General features: G+C 41.6%; 1 protein-coding gene across 1 annotated transcript in view; it reads right to left on the bottom strand.

The window, feature by feature from the left end:
* Fam71f1 (family with sequence similarity 71 member F1) overlaps positions 1-14,208 on the bottom strand; it is a 19,316-nt gene extending 5,108 nt beyond the window's left edge. The window contains exons 1-5 of the mRNA XM_023702868.1: positions 13,916-14,208; positions 12,356-12,540; positions 10,800-11,052; positions 3,990-4,111; positions 242-279 (exon numbers count right to left, since the gene is read on the bottom strand). Coding sequence (XP_023558636.1) covers positions 242-279; positions 3,990-4,111; positions 10,800-11,052; positions 12,356-12,540; positions 13,916-14,161 — 844 coding nt within the window. The 5' untranslated portion in view covers positions 14,162-14,208. The remainder of the gene's footprint in view (positions 1-241; positions 280-3,989; positions 4,112-10,799; positions 11,053-12,355; positions 12,541-13,915) is intronic.
* Between the last annotated feature and the right edge of the window lie 6,313 nt (positions 14,209-20,521).

Raw genomic sequence — 20,521 nt, 5'->3', positions numbered from 1 at the left:
AGACAGACAGACAGACAGACAGACAGACAGAGACAGACAGAGGCAGAGACAGAGAGACAGAGACAGAGAGACAGAGATAGAGAGACTGTGTGTGGTGATCAGAGAGCCGAGAAGGACTCAAGCTATGGCTGAGAGATACTAGCAGTCCTGAAGGCACCAGGGTGGTCCCAAGGGGGGGCCAAATTTTAGGACTGCAGCACAGATGGCTCGCTGAAGCTTTGGGCCCTGCACCCTCCATTACCTGAGCAGCCCTTGTTCATCTTCACCTTTTTGTTGTTTCTGGAATTCCAGACATGTCAGGGTCAAGAGAATGAAGGTCAAAAGGAAAGGAATAGAATGTTAAACTTATATTTCAAATCTTATTCCTAATTAGATTTTCCCGATGCAGAAGCTAGAAATAGATATAACTAGGAAAGAGCCAGCTGTGGCTATATTTTGTGGGTGTGCTGCATATTAAATTTCCAGAAGAGGGAAGAGGAAGGTGGGAGGGGGCGGTGGGGAGCAGAACCCATGCTGCTGGCTTTGATGAGGAGGGGTGTGTGTGAGTGCATCTGCTCTGGCCTGCATCTCGGCCATTTATTTTATTTACTAAGTTGTATGTTGTTGCCAGTGGGCAAAGACTGATAATTGCAAACAGACTAGGACCTGCCTGAGTGAGAAAAACCATCATTCAAGCTTTCTTCTGGGAAATATCAGAAAAGGAGCTAAGTGTTTGCACAAAGTGTTTACTGAGATAACAAGGAAGCTTAAATGAACCCTTCTTTCCATGCACCCTTCTGGCTTGTCTGTATATGCAGGCCGTGTAGGGTGCCACAGCTTCTGAGCTGGCCACTCCCTAACTCTTCTCCTGCCCTTCAAATCAGCTGTCATGCAACAGCCAGCATGACCTTTGCAAAATGCAAATTGGATCACATCACAGTTTCAAATGTTCAAGGGACTGGTGAGATAGCTCAGCAGACTAAGCGCCTGCTTCAGCAAGCACAGGGATGGGAGATCCCTCCCCAACACCACATGCCCCACCCATGGGCCCACTGAGCCAGGAGTCTGGGTATGGTGGCACACTCCTGTAATCCCAGCGCTGGAGAGGCTGAAAATAGGAGGATCATTAGGAATCCAACCTGTGTAGTGAGATCCTGTACCAAGTACATAAATTAAGAAGAAGAAGGGAAAAAAGAGGCTCCTACATGTAAATTGGAACCCCTTTGCAGGGCTTCCCAGGCCCTGTCCTCTTCTAATTATTCTCTTCTACTTTCATGGGCTCATCCTTACTGGCCTTCTTGCCCTTTCTTTAAACTCACCAAGCTTTTCCCTCTGGGTAAGCCTTCATTGTGAACCTATTTGTCCCCTGACCTGCCTAATACTTCTCAATTCTTTTTTTTTTAAGACAAGGTCTGGCTATGTAATCTTGGCTGGCCTTGAACTTACCATGTAGCCCAGGCTAACCTCCAACTAACTCATGGTGATCCTCCTGCCTTAGCCTCCCAACTGCTGGAATTACAGGCATGGGCACCACACCCAGCCTCTTCTCCACTTTTTATCTGGCTATTGCCTATTTATCCTTCAGGTGTTGATCTCCTCTGACCTTTGGTACCAAGAGGGGGTGTTTTACAACTATTAGAAGCTGTCTGCACCAGTGATCACCAGTAGGTCCTAGTAATCCTTGTTCCTGTCCTCCTCTGGAGCCAAGAATCTAATTTTGTTTGAGCTCCTGGCTCAAAGAAATGAGATTGAATTGCTCATCCTCTCTTGTGGGTGGGCATAGCCATGGGACTAAAGTGTGGTCAATGAGCCAAAAAAGTCCCTTAAATAGTAAGTTTTTTTTTTTTTTTTTAATCAGTGGTTTAGGGTGGGCATGGTAGCACACACCTGTGATCTCAGTGCTTTGGGAGCCTGAGGCAGAGGACTTGGTAGGTTGAGCCCAGCCCAGGCAATTTAGTGGCATAACAATCTGTGGTTTAATCACTTGAGGCAGTCAAAAAGTTGCCCCATGAGGTGCTGGTCTATTGGAATCCAGCATTCTCTAGCTCAACAATGTGCTATCTTGCCCAGAAATTTCCTACTTACAGTATAATACATAGGGTGATATGTTCTTTATCACTAGACAGCTAGCTCTTTATCTTGGGCTAGTACTTTTCTACCTCTAACTCAAGCTACAATTAATAAGACAAGTTATACAAGCTTAAATACCACCTGGTGCCCCTTATATGAGAACCCCAAAATATAAGTGAAGAGCAAAGTAAGAGATAGATAATCTGAAGTAAGGAGAAACCTTCCCCAAATGGGAAGGAGATTGAGAGATGGAGCATAAGGGGTGGGAGAGAAGAGGCAGGGGTTGAATAAAGAATACAGATGTGTTGTATGTGATCAGTATGTACTGCAGACATGCACTAAGAAAAAAATTCATTAAAAGAATTAATGAAATAAGTTAGCATTTAATTAGAGCTTACAGATGTCCATGCCTACTTCTACTGAGCAGTATCTGACAATATCTGGGTTCTGCTTTATGGGTTTGAAAACCAAAGCCCAGAAAGGTTAAGCAATGGTCCAAAGGCTCTCAAACGGTGACATGGGCCAGGCCTACATGTGCTCTTCACCACTGTGAGAGATCACTTTCCTCTAAGTGTTTGTTTTCAGTTTACTTCCAGCACAAAGTAAGAAAGATAAAGCCAGGCATAGTGGCCCATGGCTGTAATCCCAGTTCTTGGGAGCCTGAGGCATGAAGATTGCTAGGAATTTGAGCCCAGCCTAGTTTCAAGGCCAGCCTGAACTATATTGTGAAACCCTGTGTAAAAAAATGATGACTTAACAAAGTATAGGAAGTAAAGCCATATTGTTATGTTGAGCTGTAGGGGACTCAGGTCAACAACTTCTGATGTTGCCAGTCAAATGGAAGACCCAATACTATTATGGACTACTGGACTCTTTTAGAATATTTTGCTGAGTTCACACACCTATATTTAAATGATGGAACTAAACCAAAAAAGGGGATACAGATGAATGATCATTTTGTATCTGTGTTATCCAAAATGGTTAGGATAGATATTTAGCTACATTCTCTTAATTCAATGAATAGAGAGATTTGTTCTCATAGTGTTTGTAAATAGGATATCATGTCCACATCTTGTACAGCAATTAACCACTAGGAAGAATGTATGCAATGTGTTAATTATTGAAACTGTCCTTCCTACCAATTTGATTTGAAACTGTCTCATTGCTCTTTGTTTCTCAATAAAATTATGGGAAAAAATAAAGTAGTGAAATATGTAAAAAAATGATAACTTGTTTTGTCATGAGTTTTGCTGGTGTAAATGGTTCCCATTGTGACAAAAATCTGTCCTCTCTGATAGCTCATTTTTCTCTTGCTAATCTATTTCTGTTCTTTTTCACCACAAATGGCATGTACTGGGACCCTGGACCTCACTCTACCTTTGCTTTCTGCTTATGGTGTCCTTCGTCTAATTCTCTAAAATCCTGTCCCTCTTAGGTCAACCAAGCTTAAGACTTACTGCTAAGGCATTTTGCAAACCAAGGCAGAGTTCTTCAGGCATGGAGAAGGTAGACTTTTACCCGGGTGTTTCCTGGGATACACTAGACATAAACCTGATGCTCCACAAAATTCAAGTGGAGGTCCAGGAAACAAATCTAAAAGGTAGTCAAATTTTTAAATAGTGCCTTGATTATTTCTCTATTATGATTGGGAACTGTACTAAAAATTAGGTTTAATTTTTTCTACCTGTGTCTCTAACTCATTCTCACTGTTGGAGAGTTATTCTTCACTTTTGCTATGATTCCTCTTCTGGAGCCAAGCCTGCTGTGGTGAAGACACAGACAAAGGGGTCAGAGGAAGAGTTGCCCTGTGTCAAGCATAAAAACTGGGGACCAGTGGAGGCATTTCATGCCCCTTCCTGTGCTCATTCCTGTGCGTGTCCTGGCTCCCACCATCTGGCTGTAGGAGGGGGCATCAGCGGCTGGCCTGATGAGTCGTGTACCTGAAGCGTTTCTGCTGGTGCAGGTCATCAAAGATCTGAGAGAGGGCCTCGCTCTCGCCTTTGGCCATCAGCTGCATGAGGCTTTCACTGGGCTTGGGGGCTTGAAGTTTCTTCTGTATTAACTACATGGAGAACAAACAAACAAACAGGTGGATCTCTACACTATCTTACTATCATGTTCCAAACTCTTGTGTATCATACAAGCAACAGGAAAGGATTAATATCACCTCAAACTCTCCCATGCCAGAGAGGCCACTGTGAGACCTTATCAGTTTATACCCATGTATTGATACTAATATCCTTTGGTACACTAATAGTAATACCTTCATTGAATAATTAAACAGATAGCCTATTGTTATTAGTATATCTTAATAGAATTTATTGTATAACCTACTAATGTATATTTTTAATAAAGCTTATGCTTCTTAGTTTTGTACTTAAATGTAAAGATATCATATATTTATTAAAATAATTTAATAAATGCTTTAAAATTATTTTCTCTAAGAAAAATGCTGTAGGAAGCTGCTTTTTATTTATTTTTTCATTTTATTTATTTATTTATTTGGGGCAGGGTCTCCCTATGCAGTAATTCTGTCTCAGCTTCCTCAGTGCTGGGATTACAGTCATGTGCCACCATACTTGGTTTCAGTGGCCAGCTCAGCACGGGGCTGGCATGGCATGCAGTATTGAGGATCGAACCTGGGTCCTTGTGCTTGTCAGGCAGGTGCTTAGACTGCTGAGCTATCTCCCTGGCCCAGAAGCTGCTTTTTATAGCTGGGCAAAATGAATTTCTTGTTTGTTGCCTGTGTAATGCCCAAGGTGCTTCAGTTATGCTTGCTGGTCATACTCATTTATTCATTTGTCAATTAGTCATTTATTCAGTATTTATTGAATGTCAACTTCATGCTAGACAGTAGGAATACAGAAGTAAAGAAGAAAAAAATCTGCCTTCATGAAATATGTGCTGTGGCTCAAGTCAGATTCACATTCTTTCTGTTTAAAGGCCTAAAAAAAAAAGTCCAGGTGGCTTCACTGGTGAAATCTAAAAATAAAAAAAATTAATTAAAGAAACAATAATAATAATAATCATTCAAACATTCATTCAGAAAATATACCAGGAGGGGCTGGGGAGATGGCTCAGTGGAATAAGCGCTTCCCTAGCAAGCACAAGGGCCTGAGTTCAATCCCCGGTTCCACCAAGAAAAAAAGAAAATATACCAGGAAGCTAGAGGAATGGGAAATGCTTCCTGACTCACAAGGAAGCTAGAGTTAACTTGATACCAAAGCCAGAGTTTCCCAAAAATAACCATAAGAAAACTATAGATCAGTATGCCTCTTGAATACAAGTGCAAAAATCATCTACATATGGTAGTAAGCTGAATACAATAACATAGAAAAAGAATTATATGAGCAAAAACAAGTGGAACTTAGTGTAAGATATAAAGTTGTTTTAACATAGAAAAAACAGTTAATGTAATAGATTATATCATCAGAATAAAGGAAAGACAACACAATCATCTTCATAGATGCAGAAAAGGCATTAAACAAAATTCAATCGTCATTTGTGATGAAAATGTTCAATTAAAGAAAGAATGCAGTGCTGGGTTGGTAGCACATGCCTGCTATGCTAGCACTCAGGAGGCTGAGGCAAGAGGGTCACTGAGGATCTGAGGCCAGCCTGGACTACATAGTGAATTAAAACAACAACAACACTAACAACAGGATGAAGGGCATGTCCTCAACTTAATAAAGGACATCTGCAAAAATCCCACAGTTAGCATCAGACATAGATGATGGAAGACTAAATGAGCACATTTTTGCTAAGCTGGCAGCAAGACGAAAACATCTGTTTTTACCTGTACTGGAGTTTTCTAGCTAATGCAATAAGATAATAAAGAAACAAATAAAAAGAAGAAGAAGAAGAAGAAGAAGAAGAAGAAGAAGAAGAAGAAGAAGAAGAAGAAGAAGAAGAAGAAGCAGCATCCAGATTGGAGATGAAGAAGTAAAACTTACAAGATTAATACTCAAAATCAGTCACATTTCTATATACTGTCAATGACTGACCCAAAAATGAAATTAATTAAAAAAATAATAAAAACAAAAATGAAATTTAAAAAGCACAATTCTATTCAAAATAGCATCAGCAAAAATAAAATACTGAGCAATACATTTAAGAAAAAACATAGAACTTCATTTATTGAAAATCACAAAATATTTCTCAGAAAAAATAAAGAAGCTCAAAATATGAATGATCAAAATATGCAGTGAATGTTTAAATTCAAAAATTGACTACAGTGAAAAGCACATTGGCATTAACCCCCTTCAAAATATTCCCCCTTGCTTCAAACACTTATGTCATCATTCTTGCCATTTTCTGAAGCAGTTCTGGAAGAAAATCCTTTCATTTAGCATCTGTATTAGGTGTCGTAAAAATCCTTGGAGAATGTTACTGCCAAGGGCCATCCCATGGAGAGGCAGGCTTGTAAAAACATGTGTCCTCGTCTGCTTCATTCATGGGGTCTGGCACCATGCAAGTTCTGAGTATCCCCCAAAGTCAAAATAACCATGAAAGGTAAATGTTTTTAATTGATTCAGGACACTGAAGCAGCACAACAGTAGAACTAAAGATATGAAAGAGGACTTCAGAACTGAAGCAAGTGATAAGAATAGTGGGATAAGTGCATTCAAAGCAAGGGGGCCATGTTTTGAGGGGGATTAGTGACAATGCCTTTTTTTAAATCTATTTAGGACAGGATCTACCAGGTCTACAGGGTCTCACTAAGTAGATTGGACTTGTAGTGATTCTCCTGTTTTATGCCTCCCAAGTGCTGGGATTACAGGCGCACGTCATCATGCCCAGTCTCAATCACTGTCTCAGCGTGCCCTGGGGGGCGGGCACGTCAGGGATGGAACACTGGTTGCTGTGCTCTGCCTGAGCAGGTGCTTTAGTCCACTGAGCTATCAGGCCGGCCCCAGTGGCAATGCCTTTTAATGTAATAAACTGTTAGCCAGGGTGGGTGGCCCAGACCCATAATCCTAGGTTTGGCAGGCTGAGGCAGAAGAAACACAAGTGAGTTTAATGTCAGGCCAGGCTATTGTTAGTTCAAGGCCAGGCACCATTATTTGGTGAGATCTTGTCTCAAACAAAACAAAACAACCCAAAAGAAACAAACAAAATTTACACATTCATTGTATTTTTAAAATCATGTTCTCACAAGTTGAGATATTGTAGAGGCATACATTGGGAAACTCAGTATTATCAAGATGGCATCTCTTTCCAAACTGTTATACATATTCGATGCATGCTTATGGAAATTCTAGTATTTCTTGTTTTTCTTTGGCAGAAATTGACAAACTGGTGGGCATGGTGACATTCACCTTCCATTCCAGCACTCAGGAGGTTGAGGCAGGAGGATTGCTTTGAGTTCAAGGCCAGCCTGAGCTGCAGAGTGAAACCCTGTCTCAGAAAAAAAAAAACATTTTGACAAATTGATCCTAAAATTTGTATGAAAATGTAAAAGATCTAGAATAGCCAAAATAACCTGGAAAAGAACAAAATTGGAAGATTTATATCACTGTGGAACTTACTATGAAAACTTACTGTGAAACTTCATCAATCAATATTCTGTGGATTGGCGAAAGAATAAGCAAATAGATCAATAGGGCAGAAGTACAACCCAGAAATAAATCGTTCTATGTGTTATGGTCAGTTGGTTTTTCAACAAAGATGTCAAGACAATTCAAACAGGAAGGGGAAATTATTCTCTTAGTTCATTGAAAAGAAAGGTTTATACTAATATTGTAATGTTGTTTGGACAATTAAATGCTGATATTTTGTACACTGAGTAACTAATTTAAAGGTCACAATACACAATGTATTAACCACTTTTACCCTCCTATTATCATGTTTTGAAATTTTGTTTAATTTTTTCTCTTTAAAATATAAAGAATGGTGAAATATTTGAAATAATTGCATGTCTACATGCTAAAGAAGAAAGAAAAAAAAGTGAATGACTTAGTCTTTCTACCATACTCAGAATACTAACTCAACTTGAATTATAGACAGGATACCAAAAGCTAAATCCATGCATCTTCTGGGAGAAAGCAAGATAAAATGTTTGTGATTCTGGGTTGAACAAAGAGTTCTTGGATATAGGACCAAAATCCAGAGCCAGGAAAGAAAAAATTAACAAGTTCATTTTGTCTGAATTTAAAACTTTTGCTCCTTGAAAGACATGGTTGAGTTAAAAACATATTACAGTAATGCATGCATATTCTCCTTTATAGTAGCACAACTCATGATAGCTAAATACTGGAAGTGTCCTATATGTCCCTCAACAGATAAATGGATGAAGAAAATGTGGTAGATATACACGATGGAGTACTACTCTGCCGTAAAGAAAGATAAACTTGAATCATTTGTGGGAAAATGGATGCACCCTGACACCATGATGTTAAGAAAAATAAATCCGACACAGAAGCTTAAATGTCATATAGTTGTTCTTATATGAGAAACCCAAATTATAAATAAGTTTATAATTATAAGTTATAAAGAACAGGAGCCAGGGTTGTAGGTCTTCGGCATAAGCACCTACCTGGAAAGCACAAGGTCCTAAGTTCGATTCCTGGTCCCAAGAAAGAAATTATAGGGAGCCTGCCCCTTAGCTCAGTTCTTTAAGTGGCTGCTTCAACAAAGCAGTCAGGCTCAGGTTGCTGTGGTTTGATCCCCACAACTCAAGCCAGCCAAACCTGCCCTGAAGGCATTCAGAGAAAAAAAAAAGAAATTATAAAGAGAAAAATGAAAAATACATAATAATATATGTGGTGCTCAAAGGAGCACAAAAGAACATAATGGAGAGATAGATCTTTCTCAAACAGGAAAGGATGAAGACATGGGGGAGACCAGGCATGGTGACACACACCTGTAATCCCAGAACTCAGGAGAGGCAGGAGAATCACTCCAAATTCAAGGTTAGCCTGGGTTGCAGAGTGAGACATTGTTTCCAAAAAAATGATAGAGGATCTCTTCTTTTTGCCACTGCCATGAAAGGTTATTGTCTGCCATGTGCTGGTCTGCCTTGGAGCCAGCTGAGTATAGACTGAAACCTCCAGTAACTATGAGCTAAATAAACCTTTCCTTTTAAAAAAAAGATAGAAGGAGGAGAGAGAGGAGAGAAAGGAATGAAAAAAGGAATTAATATATGTTATGTGCATGTACCACTCCACACAAAGAATGTGAACATTACCTACTAAATCAAGAAAATGAAACTTCACAAACAGAGAAAACAGTTTCAGATTATATATCTGATAAGGTACTTGTACCCAGAATATTCAAAAAACTCTTACAGAAGAGTTTAAAAATGGACAAAGTGGACTGGACAGACATGGTGGTACACGCTTTGAAATCCCAACACTCTGGAGGTTGAAGCAGGAGAATCACTGTGAGATCGAGACCGGCCTGGGCTACAAAGTGAGCTCCAGGTCAGCCTGAATTGCACAGTGAGACCCTGTCTCAAAAAAAGACAAAAAATAAAAATAGAAAGGGCAAACTATTTGAATATACATTTCACCAAAGATAACAAATAAGTAAAAAGTCCATTAAAATTGCCTAACATTGGGGCCGGGGAGATAGCTCAGTAGAATAAGCGCTTGCCTGACAAGCACAAGGGCCTGAGTTCAATGCCCGGTTCTGCAAATAAATAAATGTATAAATAAAATTGCTCAACATCATTAGTCATGACAGAAATCAAGAATAAAACCATACACATCTGCTAGAATAAGTATTGAAAAAAAGATAATATCAGTGTTGGAAAGAATGTGGAGAAACTAAAAACTTTATGTGTTAGTGGTGGGAACATAAGATGGCCGTTTTATAAGAATGATTTGCTAGCTTCTTTTTTTTTTTAATAAGCAGAATATATTTATTGAGGGAAAGAAAGCTCCTGTCTGAGAGAGGGACAGAAGGGGAGCCCGAATGGGTAGTCCCCCTTGCTAGCTTCTTTAACAGTTAATTTTCCATATAAACCAGTATTAACATTCTTTGAAATCTAGCCAAGACAAAAGAAAGGAAGACTACATAACAACATTACACAAATATTCATAGCAGCATTATTCATTATAACCCACTGGATCAACTCAAAAGTACATCAGCTGGTTAAGCAAATGTCATTTATCTGTGCTACAGCACGTTACCACTTGGCAATCACAAGGGATGAACTACTCACAGCCTGCAACTCTGCCCTGAGTTGGTTCCATGTAATCCTATGAATGAACCTCAAAAGCATTTTAATTCTTGAAATCCACACACACAAGCCTATGTACTGTAAGGTTTTTTTTTTTTTTTTTTTTTTTTTTTTTTTTCAGACCGGGTCTATGTGTAGTCCAGGCTGGCCTTGAACTCACAATGATTCTTCTGCCTCAGCCTCCCATGTACTGGGGTTATAGCCATGAGCCACCATATTCCAGTGTAAGATTTCATTTATATGAAATTTCTAAGAAACAAAATGGTTTGGTTGCATAGGAATAGGGAATGTCTGCCAGTAGGGAGAGGGAATTCTTCAGGGTGCTAGAGATGGTCCCAAACTAGGTTGTGGCAGTGGTTGACGGTAGTGACGTGTACTTTTCACTGGCAATGTTGAATTATACACTTATGTGGAATGACTTTTAAGGTTAGGAATGATATACCTCAATAAAGCTGCCTGGAAAAGGCCTGAAGCTGAGTTTCCCTTCCTGGGCGCCCACTTGCCAGCTGTCTCAGCCCTACTTCTTAGCTCTGGCCTTAGCTCAAGGCCAGGAGTGATGCTGCTTTACCTTTGTGTCTTCAGATGGGCTGCAGTTGTTTTTGGGTACCAGGCAGTGAGTGACAAGAATCCTAGGGTCCTTGGTGGTGATGGATAGGCCCTCCTTCAGAATCTGTACCAGTCGGACCCAGAAGTGGAAGACAGTCTGAGGGTGGTCCGGGTGGAGCTTTAGGTAGTAGATCTTCTCAGTGACTGTCCTCAACCGCAGGATGCGCTGGAGGTGGTCACAGACCTGGAGCTCCACAAATTTCAATGGGAGAATCCTGACGGCAAGAGGGAAGACACATGGACCACTCTGTTGCTTCTGATCTTACATTATCTTTATTAAAACAAGGGGTGTCTCCTTGAGGAACCAGCCTTTTAGGGTAAGAGAGATAGAGAGAGAGAGAGAGAGAGAGAGAGAGAGAGAGAGAGAGAGAGAGAGAGAGTTCTTAGCATGGTGAGGAGAACAGATACCCCTGGGAAACTTACAATGCAAATGCCTGAAGACCTCCCCAAAGCATCAGACTCACTGGGTCTGAAGAGTGGCCCTAGAATCTGCACTATAGTCTGCACACCCCCCTGCCAGGATTCTTGTGGTGTCCCCTGGACCCTCCTTGAGCAAGATAGCCTAGCCATAAAGTGGTGGGATCATGAGGCTTTGCAGCTTCCTTCTTGATGGTGCAGAGAGACCGGGCACATTTTCCAGCTTGTCCAGTCATTGACCTCACTGCTTCCAGAGAATGCTTCTCAAAGGAGCTGTGAAGTTCAAGGAGCTGGCTTTGGATCTAATCGGTCAGATAGAACTGGGCTGGAGTTGGAGGTACACCAAGAACATCAAGGAGAGATCTGTCAGGAACAGCATGGAGAAATGAGGGATTTTCAGGAATATCTAGAGGTTCATGAGATACCCTACATATTGGTGAAAGACACTTAAACATCCAGAGGGCTGTTTTATTCCAGACAACCATATTACTATATGGGATAGGTCTAAGTGAGACTTTGTCCCATTTACTTTGCAGATAGAGAAACTGAGATACAGCAAATGACTTGTGACTCAAAAATTATTTGAGCCAGGTGTGGTAGCACATACCTGTAGTCCCAGAACTTGGGGGTGGGTGGGGCTGAGGTAGGAGGACAACTACAAGTTTGAGGCCAGCCTGAGCTATACAATGAACTCAAGGCCTGCCAGAACTGCATTAAAAAAACCATTAGAGTCTAGTTACTTACACGCCAAGGACTAGAAAGAACTTGGCTCAGATCTGCCAGACCTTACTCCCTTCCCTCCTTGCCCCTTGGCTAAAGGACAAATGGTTCCTGTGAATTCAGTGGGGGAGCACAGGAAGTGGGCAGGCAGACTTGGAGGCTGGCCCCTCATCCTGTCCACGGAATCCTCCCTCTGTGACATGTGTCCTCTGCTCTTCCAGGGCACTACCTGGCTTGGGTTGCTGCTGTCTATAGAAATTAATGTCACTGCCAGTGCCCTCTTTGCTTTCACCCTACTGCGATCTCAGGCACCAAGCAGTTGGGTCACTCTGGGTTCCTCTTCCCGGTCCCTCATGCCTCCGTCTCCCTTGCATTGCTTACCTCTTCAGGATGATGTTTGGGGCTGTAGCTGGTCTGTTCCATGTCTGGCTCTGCCCCTGATGCCATCTGACACTAGCCATGAGGAGGATGTTGGGAAGGGGCAGGCAGGGCACAGAGGAGGTCACCCCAAGGGCCATGGTGTTGGAGGTTTTGCAGATATTCATCCAGTTTCTGCCCCTTTTGACCTGCAATGCAGCACCCACCCCAGGCGCAGCCTGAGCACATGGCAGACACAGTGGTAAGTTTTAGCTTGAGGTTTCTCACCTCTTGGCTGGAGAGGGAGGCTGTACTGTACACTTGTAGAATTTTTAGCGGCATCCTTTACTTCCATTGTCTGGATGCTAATAGCAACTCCAACTCAAGCTGTGACAACTAGAAATGTCCCCAGGTATTGTCAAATATCCCCTGGAAGTGAAAGGTGACACTGCTTGTTGAGAGCAAATGTTCTTGTTGCTTACTGAGAACAGGTATTTAAACCCATATTGGGTTTTAGAAACTATAGTAGGGCCAGAAAGATAGCTCAGTGGCATAAGTGCCTGACTGGCAAGTGCAAGGTCCTGAGTTCAGTCCTGGGTACCACAAAAACTACACACACACACACACACACACACACACACACACACACACACACAAACAAAACAAAACCCTATAGTAGTATTAAAACAATCTACTATTAATAATTGTCCATGAGAACAGGATATCATGTCTGCATCTTGTACTATGAATAATTACTAAGAAGACAGCAATTTGCAATGTATTAATTATTGAAACTGTCCTATTAATTGGTTTTAAAACTGTCTCATTGCTATTTGTTTCTCAATAAAATTAATTTTAAAAAAAATCAAATAATTGTCCATAAGAACTTCAACTCAAGAGTTCCCTGATATCTATCATGGGTTCGTGAATTCTCCCTGAACTGTTTCTGGGCTTTCTTTGAAAAACTTGTCCTTTGGGCCCTTCTCTAAGGAGAGAAGAGGGCCCTTCTTTTATCTTTTGCACCTTCCTTGACTTTCCAACTCCACAGCTCCATTTATCCTAGATTTTGTCTGGTCAAGAGGAGCTCAGGCAAGATGACAAAAATTCATCAAGTGCCTGAGACCAGGCACTATCCTTGCAACATTTCCACAATCTCCAAACCAATCCAATCCCCTTACCACTGAGGAAATGGGCTCAGCACAATGACACCTGCCCATAGGAAGTAGAGGTGTGGAGTCTGAGCCCAGTTCTCTCAGGCCCTTCTCCTGTCTGTCCCTGATTAGCATTTCCATCCCTAACTCTCATGAGCCCTCTCTTTTTACTTCCTCCTTAATCATCTAGCTTTGGGAGACACTGTGGACAATGAAGTAATTTGGGGGCTCAGATACCATGTCCTTTACTCAGCAGAGTATGCCTGACCTCTCTCCTCAGTGACACCACCTAATGGAAAAGATCTGGTCCCAGCCCCCTGGGTTCTCCTCACCTCAGTTCTCACTCTACTCCAACTCCAAAATTTTCCCAGTCACATCTTGGCAACAGGCTTAGAGGAAGCAAGGAGTACTACACTGAGCTACCCGAGAGTACCTGGACAAAGTTGCTTTCAAACACCATGGAGTCAGGAAATAGGTTGAATTCTGGAGAATGAACCATCTGGCAGAGCAGTCCCTCCTCCACACCTAGACCCACCCCAGAGTTCAGTTCTGTATCCGCAGGCAGCAGGCCCCTGAATTCTTCCCAGGCATTCAGGGAAGGGAAGGTTGGATAAGACTTCGTGACTTTTACTGTCTTCTTCAATTTACAAGTCTTTCTATGTGGAACTGATGTCAACATTTCTGCACATGCTCAGGGGCCTTTTGCACATTTGTCCTGGGATCTCTCTCCCCTTCTGATCTTGAATGCTGCCCAAGCCTAGGTTGGCGGGTCAGCTCACAATGATGAATGGATGACATCATGAAAAACCATGGCAGACTTCCAGGAAAGGAAATGCAGAAGAGCCTCCTTTTCCTCTAGCGTGTGTTGGTGCTTATTTATGCCCTGGCATTTCCCAGCTATTCTCTGGACTCCAGGATGTAGCTCTCTCAGGAACTTGCTGAGAAAGAGTAAGCCAGGCAGGAAGTAAGGTATGTTAAGAAGCTCGGAGCCAAGAGGAAAATGCCTTCTTGTCTTCCAAACTTTCCTTACTAATGTACATTTGTTTGGCCCAGCTATACCCCTGTCCTTTTTTCTTTTTAGACAAGACCTCGCTAAATTTCCTAGGCTTGCCTAGGCCTCCTGAGTAGTTGGGATTGTAGGCACCATCCCTGGCAAGCCTCCCTCAATCTTAATGCAGCCCACCCTAAACACCATCAAAGGTTGCTCATCTACTCAAACTTCAGCAGAACAGCAAAATTGCTAAGATGAGTCCAGACTCAGCAATGTCACAAGACTCTTTCAAAGTACAAATTTAAAAATTGTAGTTTAGGGGTAGATATCCAGGGCTCAATCCCCAGTACCACAGAATAAAAACAAAACAAGCAGCAGCATTCCCTGGCTTTGAAGGACTTCACCCCGCCCCTCAGACCTGGTCTTTACTGCTGGTGCCAGAGATGAGGCTATTGCTCAGGGCTCGCTACAGCTGACTGGTCACCACTGCAAGATTCATTTCCCTTAGAAGAGTAGATTAGAGGAGCAGGAAAAATCATGAGCTTCTTACCCCAGGCTGAGTGATTATGCTTAGCAACAAGCTGATGCCTGTCCTAGAGAATGATAGACTGAGCCATGGGAAGAAGGAGCTCAATCCAGGGGCAGCTAAGTCAAGGGCAAAAAGCAGGCTGACCACCATTCAAAGACATTTTAGGGAAAAATCTTTTTTTTTTTTTTTTTTTTTTGTTACCAGGCATCGAACTCAGGATCTTGTACTAGCCAGGCAGATGCTCTGCCCCGAGCCATATTCCTGGCCCTATTTTAGTTATTTTTTAAATGCAAATTTTATTTACTTTTTGCTCACACATTTAAAAGAGTAACTTGTTCATTTAGAAATAGAAAACACAAATTTAGACATGGTGGCCTGAGACTTCTTGCCTTTGACTGAGTAGATCCTGCCCATGAACTCTTGCCCTTGTCTCTGCCCTGTCTGGAGAGGACAAGGAGGTGAGAGGCTTTTACCAGATGTGGTTTTTTTTGTATTGGGGATTGGACTCAGAACCTTGCTCTTTCCAGACAGGTGTTTGTGCCGCTGAGCCCTCCATGTGTATTGTTTAAAAATCATATTTCTTTCTCCATAATCTTATTGAGAAACAAATAGCAATGAGACAGTTTCAAATCAAATTGGTAGGACAGTTCCAATAATTAACACATTGCCTACTGTCTTCCTAGTGGTTATTTGTTGTACAAGATGCAGACATGATATCCTATTTACAAACACTATTAGAACAAATCCCTCTATTCATTAAGAGAATGTAACTATATATCTATCCTAATCATTTTGAATACACAGTTACAAAATGGACATTCATCTGTATCCCCTTTTTTTGTTTAGTTTCATCATTTGAATATTATAGGTGTGTGAACTCAGCAAAATATTCCAAAATAATCCAGTAGTCCATAATAGTATTGGGTCTACCGCTTGACTGGCAATGTCAGAAATTGTTGACCTGAATCCCCTACAGCTCAACATAACAGCATGGCTTTACGTCTTCTTCTTCCTCTTCCTCTCCTCCTCTTCCTCCTCCTCCTCCTCTTCTTCTGTTCTTCTTCTTCCTCCTCCTCCTCTTCCTCCTCCTCCTCTTCCTCTTCCTCTTCCTCTTCCTCTTCCTCTTCCTCTTCCTCTTCCTCTTCCTCTTCTTCTTCTTCTTCTTCTTCTTCTTCTTCTTCTTCTTTTGTAGGACAGTTTCAATAATTGACACATTGCATACATTCTTCCTAAAAATTCCAGAATTTTGACTGTCAAGGGCAAATTTGATGCATTTAGAAAAATAGTTTGATAAGCAGTATCTATCTACAAGGGACAAGATTGGAGATTTACACTTGGCACATCACCTACAGTCAGAGACAGGGCTGTGCATCCCAAGGCTTTCTGTCTCATTTTGGTCCTTCAGGGTACATCCCTGCCCAGCCATCTTCTTGTCAAACTCCTTCTTGATGTGGGCCACAATGTCCTTTTCTATGTTATATTTCTCCAGCGCCTGAGTAGTGGACTCCACCAAATCCTGTTGCATCTCTTCTGACATGTCCGCCTTTTTGATCACCACCTTTCGGTCACACATAGTTACCATGGAGCAGGAGCTGGCTGACTGCATCTGTCTCCTAGAGGAGGTGGTGGCCCAGGCTCTGCATTTTCTTTTGCTTCTTGTGTAGGGAAAACGTCCTCTGTGGCAACATTTCCTAAGGCTGGGGTCAGAGACCACACCCTTTGGCTACATTTCACTGGAAATGGCTTGGAAAGGAGCACATAGTATAAAAGCTAAGGTTGTTAAAAAAGATGATGCGTTGCCTTTTGCAGTTAAAGTTTAACCACAACAGTAAGGCCTATTAGCTTAGGTGGCTGGATGTCTCTGGTCATGGAGACATCCCAGGGTCAATAAGATGACTTCTGCTCTTTTCCATACAGCCCCATTAAGCCTGCTCTGTTCTCACAGAATATTGGTTCCTTCTGCTGTGTGTGTGTGTGTGTGTGTGTGTGTGTGTGTGTGTGTGTGTGTGCATTGTCTTTTTAAGACAGTCTCACTATGCAGTTCAGGCTGGTGCTGCATGTATTTTCAATGGAATTTTTAAAAAACTTTTTAAAATCTTTATTTGGTACAGGGTCTTGCTATGCAGCTCAGACTTGCAGTGATTCTCCTGTCTCAGCCTCCCCAGCACTGGGATTACAAGTGTGCAAAACCACACCCAGTTTATTCAATAAAAATTTTAATTTATCTATTTGAATCTGTTTCATTGATTTCATTTCTTTCCCATGTTACTCAACTCCTCCCTTTTCATCTATATCTGCTCCAGAGTCACTATGTCTTTCATTACGGTTGTCCTCTCTGTCATTAGCTGATGCTTGTAAACTGCTTGTGGAGAGCAACTGTATTGCCAGTACTGAGAACCCTTGGGAAATGATTATGTCTCAGCGATGTCTCCCAGGTGTAGTTGGCTTTTAGGTTTTGAGTCTGTTGCAAGATCCTACTACCTCTTCAATTTATTGGGGATGAGAAGTTGCTGCCTATTTGGTCAGCCCTCTCTGGTCCTTTGGCACTGGCTTATAGTATTGTTGATGACCCTTAGGTAATCTCAGTCTCGGTATACCAGGAAGAACAGCTGGTTAGAATAATTATGTCACCTTAGGTAAAGTAGCACAATCAGCAAAAATGATAATAGCATCGAACAGCCTAGGAAATGACAAACTGTGGTAACTACTAACTTGCCAACTTTTTTTTTTTTTTTGTCTTTTTGAGATAGGGTCTTGTATCCTAGGCTGGTCTCAGACTCAAAATGATCCTCCTGATTCAGCCTCCTGAGTACTGGGATTACAGGCATTAATTGCCACCTTTAACTGTATGAACTATACTTGTAGTTATATAACAAAATCAAAATGGAACCAGAAAATTGTGTACAGTAAATATACCTTCAATGTGACAATTTTCCCCTTAGGAGAGAAAATTTTAAAGAGGTTAGGGTGAGAAATAAAAGGATAGGAAGAGAGTAGAAGCAAAGCCAGAGGACAAATGTAGATTATGGGAGTTTTGGGAAACTGCTGAAGACAGAAGGGAAAGAGAAGGAAGAAATATAAACAAGAATAGAGCAGAACAAGAATAAAAAACCAGAAGAATATTCATATTCATAAAAATAAGAACAATTAAAAAAATAAAAATAAAGAAGAAAAAGAAGCCCACTTGAGGGCAGGGCTCTGTTGTCACTGGTAGACAGACTGGGCAGACAGAAACCAAAATGCTATTGATTAATCCCAGCAAGCCAGCCATAGGTTTATGGCTGAGTAGTGGTTAATCCCAGTGAGTCTGCACCTTTAGTTCCACAGAAGTTCAGACTGGTTTCTGGCTGTGAGGCGGGAACCCGACCTGTTCAGCCTGCAACCCTGTGGGCTTCCTGCCAGTTTGAACTCAGTTCCTTGTCCTTCTGATAACTTGAACTCAGTTCTACCACATCTTGACAGCCAGCCCACAGCTGCTTAGAGTTCAGAGCTCAGTTGGCCCCTCACCAAGATGGCTAGCAGCCAATCACCCTTGGCGGGGGGGGGGGGTGTGCACATCTGAACCAGAACAACTCTCTGGCCACTGCAGTCCTCTGCATCCACTGCTCCAATCCACTCGTGCAACTTTCTGTAGAAGCCTCTAGGGTCACCAGTAGTTGTCACACATCTGCAGGTTCAAGTCGCCCCTCTCACCTAGTGAGTTAGGGCTCAGGGAGGAAGGGTCGCTCAACACCTACTTCTTTTACATGGAGGTCTCTCTCATTTCACTCTCCCTGTGGGCCTCACTTTTCACTCAGATCCTTGCTGGGCCCCAGGGACCTACTTCCTTCCTTCTTTTCCTCACATTGTTATATTCGACTATCTGACACCAAATGTTGGAAAGGCTGTTTTCCTGCCCCCCTCCGCCATCCTGGAAGTCCGTGACAGGAGAATGAGGTTGGCCAGGTGCTCAGGTGTCCCAGGAAACTGGGCATCGGCTCCAGGTTCCTGGTCAGAACCCAAGTCTTGCGGGTCTTACAGCTTACACAGCTTTTGGAGACACTTAAAAATGAAATGAGTCAGGGAGATAGCTAAGTAGAATAAGCGCTTGCCTGGCAAGCACAAGGACCTGAGTTCAATCCCCGGTTCTGAAAAAAAAAAAAAAATGAAATGAGCAGGTTGAGGACAATTTGGAAGTTAGTGTTAATGGGACAGAATTTCAGTTTGGGAAAATAAAAGGGTTCTGGGGTGGGGGGAGGCATTCTAGAGATGGATGATGGTGATAGTTATACATACAAGTGTACTTAATGCCACTGCACCTTGCACCAAAACATGGCTAAGGGCCGGTGAGATAGCTCAGTGACACAAGTGCCTGCCTCACAAGTATAAGGTCCTGAGTTTGATCCCCAGTACCAAAATAAAATATGGCTAAAATGCACGTTTTATGTTTATGCATATTTTAATAACAAAAAACAAGCAAAAGTATGATACAAAATTGCTGAAAGCCTTTTGGGAAGGCCCATTTGAATAAGGGGTCTGAACCTTAAGCTTTAGTATTTTGCAATAAATCTGTCCCATTAAAATCTCTGTTACTATTTTAAAAGACCTTTTTAGGGCTTTGAATGTAATTCTGATGGAGTGCTTGCCTGGCATGCACAGGCCTCAACACCATATAAAAAGGTAAATAAATAAAATCTTTTAATTATTCAAGCGGTACTTAACAATCAGGAAATGCAGACAAGTTATCTTTAAAACAACAACAACAACAACAACAACAACAACAACAACATACTCCTAGCTCTTGAAAAACACCACAGCAAGAACTCTTTCTCTCTCCTCTCTCTCACTCTCATCATCGCATGCGTCATAATGTAAAAACTACCTTTTCCTCACCTATGACATTTAGTCAACACTCCACCTTTATGTTGTCATCTCCTCACTACACCATGTCATAATTTCTTCAGTTCGCTACAAGTGTTGGTACAGTGGCTTAGCCAAATCAGCATCCAATCCAGGCACATTTTCTTTAATCTAGCACAGTCTCTTTCTTAGAATCCTTATTCTTTCTTAGAATAACTCCCTTATTCTAAGCCATCAAGGGAGTTGTCTGACAGAATGGTCCTCTCCTGAGTTTGTCTGGTTTTGCTCTTGTGGTCCTGTTTAGCTTGGTTCTGAAGTCAGTAATTTCTTTTGAAATAAGAGTTTTGGGATTCAAGATAAATTTTGTTAAATGAAAATAGTCAATATTTATTGATAAAAAGCTACTATGTATGATATTACTCTCTTCTCTCAAAGAATGTAGAAAAGAAAATGAGTGTCATGAGTTCCATTGGAGAAGAGTAATGGTTCCAAGAAAATGTTTATCAAAAACCTTCTGTGTACTCTTAAGAAAATTAAATATAATATGAACTCTGTGAAACAAAATATTAGAGGTACTGAAATTAGATAAAAAGAGAACTGGAAGCAGTAAGAAAAGAGATGAAAACCCCAGGAAAGTCTGGATGTCACCTGAGAAATCTCAGGAATTGGAGTTGACATGA

The sequence above is a fragment of the Octodon degus genome, unplaced genomic scaffold, assembly GCF_000260255.1.
Source record: "Octodon degus isolate 3935 unplaced genomic scaffold, OctDeg1.0 scaffold00160, whole genome shotgun sequence".
Classification (NCBI taxonomy): Eukaryota; Metazoa; Chordata; class Mammalia; order Rodentia; family Octodontidae; genus Octodon; species Octodon degus.
This window is presented reverse-complemented; position numbering and strand designations above follow the sequence as displayed.